Source organism: Schistocerca cancellata, chromosome 1, assembly GCF_023864275.1.
Source record: "Schistocerca cancellata isolate TAMUIC-IGC-003103 chromosome 1, iqSchCanc2.1, whole genome shotgun sequence".
NCBI classification, from domain to species: domain Eukaryota; kingdom Metazoa; phylum Arthropoda; class Insecta; order Orthoptera; family Acrididae; genus Schistocerca; species Schistocerca cancellata.
The window spans coordinates 771,112,057-771,124,678 of NC_064626.1; the positions used below are offsets into that span (position 1 = coordinate 771,112,057).

Consider the following 12,622-nt stretch of genomic DNA (forward strand, 5'->3'; position numbering starts at 1 on the left):
TTAACACTGAATACAAATTTAAGTGTTACGAGGTCTTTTCTGAAATTATTTGTATGGCATGTAGCCATGTGTGGAAGTAAAACAAGGACGATAAACGGTTTGGACAAGAAGAGAATAGAAGTTTTTGAAATATGGTGCTACAGAAGAATGCTGATGATTAGGTGGGTAGATCATGTAACTAATCAGGAGGTACTGAATGGAATTGGAGAGAAAAGGAATCTGTGGCACAACTTAACTAGGAAAAGGGATCGTTGATAGCACACATTCTGAGACATCAAGAGATTGCCAATTTAGTATTGGAGGGAAGTTGGGTAGGGGGTGGGGGGATTGTAGAGGGAGAATAAGAGATGACTACAGTTCGCAAATTCAGAAGGATGTAAGTTGCAGTAGTTAGGTGGAGATGAAGAGGCTTGCACAGGATACAGTAGCATGGAGAGCTGCAACAAATCAGTCTTCAGACTGAAGACCATGGTAACAACATTACTCCCTTTTCACTGATGCATTCCTTTGGTCACTTTCCCAGGCCTGGTGGAGTGGCCAAGCGGTTCTAGGTGCTACAGTCTGGAACCGCGCGACCGCTACGGTCACAGGTTCAAATCCTGCCTCGAGCATGGATGTATGTGATGTCCTTAGGTTAGTTAGGTTTAAGTAGTTCTAAGTTCTAGGGTACTGATGACCTCAGAAGTTAAGTCCCATAGTGCTCAGAGCCATTTGAACCACTTTCCCAGACCCATCAAAGAGGACATTGTGGTCTTCAGTCCAGAGACTGGTTTGATGCAGCCCTCCATGCTACTCTATCCTGCGCAAGCTTCTTCATCTCCAAGTAACTACTGCAACCTACATCCTTCTGAATCTGCTTTGTGTATTCATCTCTTGGTCTCCCTCTACAATTTTTACCCTCCACGCTGCCCTCCAATACTATATTGGTGATCCCTTGATGCCTCAGAACAAGTCCTGCAAACTGACCCCTTCTTCCAGTCAAGTTTTACCACTAAGGACATAGTCTTATCAGTTGTATTATCATGGGTTTGGATGCACTTGCACACTGATCTGTGAGTGTGCCGTCATATATGAGAGAAAGACAGAGAGATGGAGGTTACTTAAACTGAGAAAAGATTGAAAGGTTTCCTGTGTTTGTGTGTATCTATGTACCACACATGAAACAGTTACAGATGAGTAGCTGCCAAACATCATTAATGTTTTGTACAAAATACGCAGACAAAATAAGTAACATCCACAAAATACAAGAAGACTCCATCTTCAGGAATTTAGGCTGTTTAATTGGCAACCACCTATTAACTTTCTGCATGTGTTTAGCAACAGTGTAGTCTATTTACGCAGTGAATAAAATTTAGAAGTTCTTGTTCAAATCGACAAAAGCCTCAGTTTTGGCTATATCTACGTAAAAGTAAAAAAAAGTCTACAATTATAAAGCTCAGTAAGCAGTTTTATATTTGAAGAAAATGTGTTCAATGTGTGACCTGTAAATTATATGGTTAATCATGGTTTGAGGGAAAAGGGAGGGAGCAGCATATTTACACCAACTGTTGAAATGTCACTGATTGGAGATGAATTTTTATCTTAATTCAGAATATGAACCCAGTTCACGGATTCAAAATGTTGTATAACTCTAAACGTGGATTTACTGAATGAGGTTCAATGTTGATGTAAATTAGCACATGACATGCTTGGCAATACTGTTAAATCAGCTATCAATATGTTTATCGGTCCTTCACTACAAATATTAATCATACATAGCAAACATAAAATGTTTATTACTGGAGGATTCATGTTGTGAAAATGGAGGAAACTGAGTCGAAAAAACTTTTCAAACTTCTTCAAGACATTCCTCTAATTCTCAACAATATCAAAATAGTCACACATTTGTAAATCAAACAAAAAGAAACAATATAATTCTCTGCACCTAAGGCTGCACACCCCCACCACAGTGGTCCAGAACATTAGTAAAACAGCAAATGGCATATTCATGTGGTATGTTTTTAAAACTTACTGTCATTATAATACCTTTTGTTAACAAAATGTTGTTAAGGATACAAAGTCAGAAGCTGATAATTCATGACCACCTGCCATTTGTCATTAGGTGGCACAGCTAATTCAACTGCAAACACAAACTGTAGACAAACATGGTGTCATGTCAAGCTTTCAGAAGTGATGAAAAAATACACATTGTGGATTACTGGCCACAGATATGGTGGTTTTCTGTGTGGACAAAAGTTTTAATAGTTCATGGGTTTTAAAGTCATTGTTATTCAACACCAAAGAAACTATCATCACAGAGTGTAGCAAAGGTACACATTTGCATTGTCTTTTTAGGTAGCACTGTGAACAACCTGAATGTTGATTTGGCCACCAGAATAATTTACTTGGGGTGGTTCATCGCAAATTGGTACAGCCTTGCCTTAATCACATCTCTGAACAGACTCACCCATCCAGGAATATGAGGACCTACAGTTTAACGTGGTCTACAGACCATGATGAAACTTGGCATTTTGCACATTAAGGAACACTACCAGCGGTCAAAAAAAAAAAAATTAGGACGGACTCTGATTTGAACCCCAGACCACTGGCACTGTAGTCCAGCAAGTAGCTACTGAGTCACAATTTTATTTACACTCTGGCTAATGATCATTAGGTTGCTAATTGACTTACATGTGCTTACCATTTCTTTTCATCGCCATGCAAGCAATGAGGTGGCACAGTAGTTTAAGCACATCTTCAGTAATTAAAAATTTAATACAAATTGTGTCGTCACTACTATTCAATCCTACAAAGCATTTGTGTAAAAGATGCTCATACTCAGTCATTATTGGCTGCAATCAAACTCTATATAGCTAACTGCTCATTTTAAATAGTTTTAATGTCCATTTCTCATTCAGGCGCTAAGTGGCTTTAAAATGTTTTTAAACTTTTTCACTTTATGTGTTGTCTCATAGAATTCTTATGACAACAATTATTATCTGCCCATTAACACATTTCTTACACTGTTGATACTCTCCTTACCATAACATTTCAGACATAAAAAATTTTAAACTTCAGCAGTTTAGCGGTATTAGCAACAACTTGTTTATTGCTTACTTCTTTTCAGCTTATACTTGAGAAAAACAAATTCTGTTCTTCTGTGGTGCATTATGATGTCTACTGATTATTCTAACAGAATAAGGCTTGATCCATTAAATTTTGGTAGACAAAATTGATCCTAGTCCACAGTGCAATAACATTAGATTAAAGTTTATCCAGTGCAGATTTCTGATTCAGCTTGATCAGAGTTCATTTTTTATGCAAATCTAAGATCAAGTGCTTTTTTACAACTGGCCCTTTATGTCTCTAGTTCTTAAAGCTGAGATCTCAAGATAAGTACAGTTTTTAGGCCCACAAGATAAAAAGTCTAGATGATTAAGAACTGTCATTGAAGTGAAAAGCAGACAGACAGAATTTTATGAAAGAACTCTCTAGCCTCAAGATATCAACTACAGAAGACAAAGTAACTGAAAATGATGACAGATCCTATCTCATTATCAGATGATCCCCGGATGACTAAATAAAATAAGTAAATATGTAAAATAAGGGTAAAGCTGTCACTCACCTATTGTGAACTGATGCAATGTTGTGTTTATGAATATGTACTTTTGCTTGGAAAAGAGACAGAAATCGAAAGCCAATGAATACTCATTTCTGTTACATGTGTCTGTGTGCAACACATCCATTTTCTACAGGTGATTGACTGTACTTCCCTTATTTTATGTATTGTTCTCCCCAGGATTCTCTACTACTGTTAAATAAGTAGATATGTTTTCAATCACTCATTTTGTTGCACTACCATGTTGCGTAACTAACATTACCACTGAGATGACTGGGAGGAGTTATCTAATGACAGTGCGAATAATGTAAACTTTAGACAAAGTCACTTATGTGATGCTGGCTATTAAGGCTTTTTGAAATTGCATCTGAATACTAAGAAGTTACTTTCGACCACTGAGATATGACAGTTAGATCCTGTAATGAAGATGTTGACTGAGAAAGGAAAGGAAGATGCTGAAATAGAGATGATGTTCATCTATGATAAATTCACATATAAGTAAGCTTGTATGGAACAAACAGATAATGCACTAAATGTGTGGCTTGTAAAGGACCCTAAATTTTACAGTAATGACCAATGTTGAACTGATCTTTCGTGGGAAAAAGTTGTTAGATTTTTTCCCCTCTTATACCTTCTCAAAACACTTCCTTTCCATGTCTATTAATTAGTTTATCATTCTTACCCTTCTCTAGTTCACAGTCTACTTTCTACACTGACATCATGGTCACTATTTTCTCTCACCTCAGGATTACTTTTTTTGTCATAAATCTAGCTGCCTTCCACTGTCTCTCCTTAACCCAAATTGACTGTCTGTACCATTTTTTCTTCCACCTCTCCATACAGTATGTAATCTTTCTTTGCTCAAACACTAAATTATGAAAATCTTCAAATGTTGAAAAGCAATTTTATTTGCCCTGTCACTCCTTCAAGTTCTGGGATTGAGATTAATGCTAATATAACAATGCTAATATACTTATGACTGCTTGTGTGCCACTCCAGCACCCTTAACATTTCTACCTCAAAATGACAATTATTTTTCTTACTGCATTTATTACATACTATGTTTCATTCTATTAATACTTAACACAAGACAATGATAACAAGACTGAGGACACAAGCTAAAGAAATAAACAAGGATTCACCGTAAAAAGCAAGAGGTACAAAAAGAAGAGATAGCTAGTGAACATTTTCTCACAGCCTGAAATTTAGTAATTATTTTTAGACGGACATGTCAGCCATCACTTTTAACTGGTATCTCTTTACAGCTATACAGAAAATAGGCTATAAAAACTAACAAAGATAAAAAGAGTTTATCATCACAAACCGTCATGCCACACCACTCGCATCGGTATCCTGACAGACATTCTGCTGACCAGCATGTCTTCTTGCATACAACACACTTCGAGTTGCTCGGCAGGTTACCCTCACGCCAGTGGTGTTCATGGTGTACCGATGACAGCTCCTTGCCAGGGAGATATGTTGCATTTTCTTTGCAGTCAGCCACTGCAAAGTCCTGGCATTCTACGTGTACAAAGTACTCGCAAACTGAAATTGAATGTTTAAACTTTATTTACTGTCAAGAATATGCTGAAACACTTATATCATAAAAGGTATTAAAGGTTTTGTGCCTGAAAAACTGTGGAATTTGAATGAAAAGAAATAAACAGATTGAAAGTGTTTGGCCCATATATATAAGCAATGGGGACAGCTTCAAAAGGAAAATTGAATGTAAATCACAATACAAATTTTATGAGATGGGAGAAACACTGTGTATATACATAGAGCAACATTTGAAGTCTTTTTAACTTTGAAAATTAATGATACTGACAAATTGCCATTTTAAATTTGCTTCCTATTGCTGCCCAGGTACATTACATTTTTACATACACAGCTTATACACAGAAATCATAGATAATATTTTTAAAGCCACTGGCTTCACACTGACCAAATACTTGCTTATACAGGATGCCTCAAAGTCTTTGCATCAAGCTTCTGCAGATGACAGATCACATCACGTTCATTGATGCTTCGCAATTACACTACGTGTCCTTCGGTATGTGCAGGCCTTTGGGTGATGAGATTGCACTTAACTAGCACAGTGCAGGTGTGCTGCATACTACCTACTGTGCAGTTAAATGATATAATGGTTTTCAACAAGAAAACCATAAGAATGAGTGTCTCTAAGTGGAGAAAGTGAATCAGGAACTTTAATTTTGCTCAGCTCAGCCCAGCCCCTTTCACACAAAGCAGATGACTGTTTACTGACAACACACATCACATATGCACACACCAAATGACTATGCCCTTTTGCCACTCAGGTGCAAAGGGATACCTAGCATCACCGAGAAGCATCAGTGAACTTTTCTCTCTAACAAAATATTTTTCCCCAAGCTACGATCCATCACCCCTAGATGCTTGATGTAAGGTCTTTGAGACTTCCTGCACAGTGAAATTCCTAAGCTGGAACAGAACTCCATTGAGATAGAGTTCTGCACTGCAGACATCATGCAAAATGAAAACAATGACACATAGCACCTATGTAAAATGGTCACAGAGATACATTTGTGGAAAGATAAAACTATGTGCCAAACTACAACTTGAGACCTGATCCCTGACTCTGAAATGCAGTCCACTACCAGTTCTGCTATCTGTGCACACTTTGCAAACCAAGTCAATGTTTAACTGTACAAGGCTGTCATTACATCAGACTCTCCAAGCCGTATATTCTTTCCACAAGATGTGCTACTCCAGCAAAATAGCTGGTGAGTCTGTGTTGAGTTGGAAAAGTATGTAAGGAAATAAGTAATATGTTAAAACTATATCTGTCTGTAAAGTATGCACAGATCATGCAACTGATTGGTGCTTTGCAACAAAAGGCACGAACCTGGATTCAAGTCATGATCTAGTGTACAAAACTTTAGGTTGTACAACTGTTTAATAGCGTTAAAATTTATAAAAGAGGAAACAGTATGCACTATTTGTAACTAAATTGTAGAATGCAGTAAATTTCATCTTGTTACATTCAATCTTACTACCTAACATATTGGTATATTGAATATTTCATAACAAAAGCTTATTTATAGAAGTGCAATACGAAACCCATACATATGAGCCAAACGGTGCTTAATTCGAAACATAGTTCATTGAAGCTGTTGTGGTTATACATTCATATTAAAACTGGTATAAATGTTGACATGTGAACAATGAGACCTTCTGTAGGTCATTACTAGGCTTCCACGTTTTTGCCTCCAAATCATCTATACTGGATTAGCTGTTATTAACCGGATTACTATATTTGTCTTTTTGTACAAGCATCTACAAAACAGAAGGCAGAATGTGGATGTTGGTAACAAAGAGACAGGAGGCTAGGTTAGTGTACTAGAATGCAGAAGGAGTCTGATATGTTTTTATTTGGCCTATATATAAGCAATGGAGACTTGCGGATGTTGTTCATGTGGTGTGGGGGTGGCTTGGGTTGTTTGGGTTGTGTTACTTTCTAGAACCTGAAATATTCAGACATTGAGACATTGTACATCTCATAATTACATTTATATTCCTGATTTAAAAAAATAAAGCCTGCTTTTCCTGTCAATATCATGTTAGTTTGCTTCTCTTTGTTTTGCTATTGTTTACATGTTGCTAGTTACATCATCCATTTGTTATTTCTTGAGGATTGTAGATATGCCATATTAATGACATCATCAATTTATCAGTATGGTATAGTGTAGTCTCATATTGTGTAATCAGCATTTGTCATTATATAACCATTTTGCGAAAAATGTAACACATCCTTATACAGGATATCCCAGGAGGAATGGTCTGTATTCAGAAATTTGACAGAAACAATATTTGAAGCAAAAATGTCTGGTTAATGCAAAAATGTCTATTTGACATGGAGTCTAAAATTCATTCTGTAAGAGGTATGAGCACTTTTTTATCTTCGATACTGTGAAACAAATCTGTTCTACTGCTAGTTCTTTTCTTTTCATATTTTGAGATGGTAGTAGGGACCAAAAATAAATGGACCTGTAAACATGGGTTCTAAAGTGCATACCTTAAGAACTACGAACACTTGTTCATCTTCGCTACTGTGAAACATGTCTCTTCTACTGAAGAATTGTTCATAGTTCTTACGGCATGTATTTTAGGGCCCATGGTTACTGGACATATTTTCTTGTTGGTCCATACTACCTCCTCGCATAATATGGGAAGCAAAGAGCTTGCAGTAAAAGAGCTTTGTTTCGCATGTTGAAGATGAAGAAGTACTCACAACTCTTCAGTTATGCATTTTAGAGCCCATGTTTACTACACATTTTCGCTTCAAATGATCATTTCTGTCATATCCCTGAGTACCTATCCTCCTGGGACACCCTGTGCACTTAAGTTCACAAGACAAAATATTAGTCACCCCTTAAAAGAAAACACTGGACACTTTGACATGATTAGCTTATTCCCATCTACCTTGTTCAGTCTAGGTACTGTGCCATCTCAAAATTATGTACCACAATCAAACTAACTACAAACAGAATAGTGACATCTGCTCTAATTCATCAGCACCCTTTGTCATCAGTACTAAATAACATTTTGAGAAGTTCCACATTTTCTCTTGATGTCAGGCAGATTTGCTCAGTTTCGAGTTACCCATCAAGTTCATCTGATCTACACTGCATTGAGCTACTACCAGCAATATGTTCGGCTTTTGTTTGTCATATAGGAATTACTTTTTACAAACCACTGCTTTCCACCCATTTAGAGTTATCCTTTCTAACTTTTAAATTAATCTACGTAAGATTAATTGCCGTTAGCTGGCAAAGAGAGTTACTCACAACTTGAAAATCACTACTAACTGTGCAGATGCATATGGTTTGAAAGTTAACAAAACATTAGCTACAGATAAGGACATGATACAATTAGAATTCTACATCTAAAGCGTATGTGTTGCCTGATGAGGGACCTCTGAAAAGTGTTGTTAGGCTTATATGTGGCGAATTTTCTGTGTTTGCACAGAAACATCACCTGCAAGGAAAAGACAATGAAGATCCCTTTTTTGGTCTCGTAAATAGTTTCTTATTTATCAGAACAATGTCTGGAAACTGCCTGTGGCTGTAACAGACGTATTCAATAAATTGACGTAGCACTAGAACAGGAGTCGGTAAATAGGAACGAATGCTGCAAATTTTTGGGCGTACGTACTGATAAATTTCTGGGTGCACATACTGATGAAAGCATATCGATAAGCATATTGCTAAAGTTCCAAAATAATTAAGTTCTGCTGCTTCTGCTCTTGGCATAATTTCTAGGCTTGGAAACAACCAAATTAACCTCCTCACATGCCTCCACATTCAACGTATTATAGAATAATATTCTGGGGCAGCTCACCACTTAAAAATAAAGTTTTGATTGCACAAAAGCGAGTAGAACGAGTATGTGGCATACACGCGCAATTATCACATAGATCCCTCTTCAACGAGCTTGGCATTTCATCTGCACCATTACAATACACATATTCGCTACATGAATTCGTCATAAATGACCCATTACATTTTGTAAAGAATAGTCATGTCCATACCAACAATACTATGGGGGGAAATGATATTTATGGCTCATTGTTAAAGTTGTCAACGGTTCAGAAAAGATTTCGTTACGCACTAACAAAACAATTTGATTACAACACTAATTACGTATACATATCCTGCAAACTGACTTGTTCTGCAACATTTCGATAAAATGAATCGTTCAAATGATCTATGTAACTAACCGTAATCCCTGCTTCACGAAGCAGGGCTGACGGCTGACGGCGTGTAGGGCAAAAACTAGTTATAAGCAACGAAAAACGATAATACACAAGGTGGCAGGGACCCATTTGCACGTCAAAAATGAACGTGAGTCCTTTCGTCCACTGACGCAAAGCAAATGCAACGAAATGCCCCTTGGGTGTCCAGCAGCAGTCGCTTGCGATTGTGACCAGTCATATACTCCAGTGCAGTGGGTCCCAACCTGGGGGTAATTACCCCTGAGGGATAAAATGAAATTTTCTGAGGTGTAAAAACCAAACGATTCGATTCTTTTTCATAAAAAATATACTGTCCATTGCACGTTGTATTGTGCTTTTTTAAGCTCGTGCTACACTGAAGACCAAAGAAACTTGTATAGGCATACGTATTCAATTACAGAGATATGTAAACAGGGAGAATACGGCGCTGCGGTTTGCGGTCGACAACGCGTATATAAAACAGCAAGTGTCTGGCGCAGTTGTTCACCCTTGACCGTCGCCTCTCCTGGAACCCCTATCTCCGGACGATCCAAGCCAAGGCACGCTCCTGATTCCGCCTCCTCAAGCTCCTTTCTGGCCGCACATGGGGTCTGGACCCCTCCACAATCCTCCACGCCTATAAATCCCGCATCCGCCCCATCCTCTGTTATGCCCATCCCATCTGGATCTCCACCCCTCCCACCTTCTACAAGTCCCTTCAAATCCTGGAACGCCATGCACTCCTCCTCACCAATCGCACCCGCCTCCCATCCCCCACGCGGATCCTCTACGACTTAATTCCTTTCCCACACTTCCTCCTCTTCCTTGAAAGGATACGGATCCTTTACACCTCCCGTAAACTTGATCCCTCTAACCCGCTTGTCTCTCCCATCCTTTCCCTCCCCCGTCCGCTGCCGCGCCTGTACACCGGCATACCACCCGCTCTCCATTTTACCACAACCACACTCCATACCCTTGCCCCCTCCCTGATGACGCCCTCATCCCCTCCATCTACCCTTCCTCCTGTGTTTTTTCCCAGGGCTCCCTCTTTTCTCCTCTCTCCCTCTTCACTTCCTCCCCTCTCCTCTCTCCGTCTCCTCCCCCCTTCCCGGGCTTCCATCCCCCCCATACCCTCCCCCTCCCTTCTTCTCTACCACTGACATCCTCCCCACCCGTCCCTTCTCCCCTCCCTTCTTCCCTCTCCCTCCACCCCTCCCGTCTTCACTATGGCAGGTCACCGACTTTCACGTCCAAACAGTACGCTTTAGTGCGCCGAAGTTCGTCGTAACTGTGCTAGTGTTTCTCTTCCCATCAGTTCATCAGTGTCTCTCTCCTTCAGTGCTCTTACGTTCATGTGTGCAACTTTGTGTCTCCGTTTGTGTATAGTGCTGAACTTGGTTCAAATGGCTCTGAGCACTATGCGACTTAACTTCTGAGGTCATCAGTCGCCTAGAACTTAGAACTAATTAAACCTAACTAACCTAAGGACATCACACACATCCATGCCCGAGGCAGGATTCGAACCTGCGACCGTAGCGGTCACGCGGTTCCAGACTGAAGCGCCTTTAACCGCAGGGCCATACCAGCCGGCAGTGCTGAACTTTTTTATACAACAAGGGCATCCGTGAACGCCTTCCTTTATTTTAATAGGTATGTCTCCTGTTTTTATCCTCCATGTATGTTTGTTTTTATGTCTTCCTGTTTAATGTATGTTTTCCTGTGGCCGAAGAGCGGCATAGATAGGCCACTGTCGGCCTACCTTTCTGTAAAGGTTTGACAATCACAAAAAATAAAATAAGCACAGTTGTTAGATCGGTTAGTGCTGCTACAATGACAGGTTATCAAAGACTTAAGTGAGTTTGAACGTGGTGTTGTAGTCAGTGCACGAGCAATGGGACACAGCATCTCCGAGTTAGTGATGAAGTGGGGCCTTTTCCCATTCGACCATTTCACAAGTGTACCGTGAATATCAGAACCCGTTAAAACATTAAATCTCGACATCGATGCAGCCAGAGAAAGATCCTGGTAGAATGGGACCAACGGCGACTGAAGAGAATCGTTCAGCGTGATAGAAGCGCAACGCTACCGCAAATTGCTGAAGATTTCAATGTTGGGCCAACGCCAAGTGTGAGCGCGCGAACCATTCAATGAAACATTGCCGATATGGGCATTCGAAGCCGAAGGTCCACTTGTGTACGATTGATGACAGCACGACACAAAGTTTTGCACCTCACCTGGGCCCGTCAACACTGACAGTGGACTGCTGATGACTGGAAATATGTTGCCTGGTCGGACGAGGCTCTCTTCAAATTGTATCGAGCAGATGGATGTGTACGGTTGTGGAGACAACCTCATGAATCCATGGACCCTGCATGTCAGCAAGGCACTGATCAAGCTAGTGTTCAAACCCTTTATTGGTGTGGGCGTGTGCAGTTGGAATGATATGGGACCCCTGATACGTCTAGGTACGACTCTGACAGGTGAAACGTACGTCAGTATCCTGTCTCATCACTTGCATCCATTCATGTTCATTGTGCGTTCCGAAGGAATTTGGCAATTCCAGGAGGACCATGCAACACTCCACACGTCCAGAATTTCTACAGAGAGGCTCCAGGAACACTCTTCTGATTTTAAACACTTCCGCTGGCCACCAAATTCCTCAGACATTAACATTATCGAGCATATCTGGGGTGCCTTGCAAAGCGCTGTTCAGAAGAGATCGCCACCCTCTCGTACCTTTACGGATTTATGTACAGCTCTGCTGGAGTCATGGTGTCAGTTCCGTCGAGTCCATGCCACATCGTGTTGCGGCATTTCTGCATGCTCTCTGGGGCCCTATACAATATTAGGCAGGTGTACTTCTCTGGCTCTTCAGTATATTAGCTAATTTCGGCAGTGTGCTATTATCAGGCACATTTGCTTTGTCATGTATAACATATCGTGCTCATGATTATCACGTACATTTGCTATGTCATGTATTACACATCGTGCTCATTGTGTGATGAAATTAGCTAATAGCACGATTTTAATACAGCACAATACAGCCTACAACGGACAATGTATTCTTTTTTAAACACACAGACGCTGTGGATCCCCAATTAATCAAAAATATCTCTTTCAGTCACGAAAATAATTATTTTCAAAAGATCATTACTCTTATCACAATTTTGTAAGACTCTAATACTGATTATGTAAGTTATCAATCTTTTTTTTTCAGTTAGTAGCATTAATGCGGTGGAGGTTGCAGGTTCCTCACATAGTCCACCCACTAC

The 12,622-nt window shown here is 39.7% G+C and overlaps 1 protein-coding gene across 8 annotated transcripts in view; it reads right to left on the reverse strand.

The window, feature by feature from the left end:
• Positions 1 to 12,622, reverse strand: part of LOC126186955 (diacylglycerol kinase theta) — a 703,899-nt gene that overhangs the window by 320,548 nt on the left and 370,729 nt on the right. For all 8 annotated transcript variants that reach the window (XM_049928254.1, XM_049928253.1, XM_049928259.1 and 5 more), the window contains exon 4: positions 4,923 to 5,143. In XM_049928254.1, the coding sequence (XP_049784211.1) occupies positions 4,923 to 5,143 (221 nt within the window). The remainder of the gene's footprint in view (positions 1 to 4,922; positions 5,144 to 12,622) is intronic.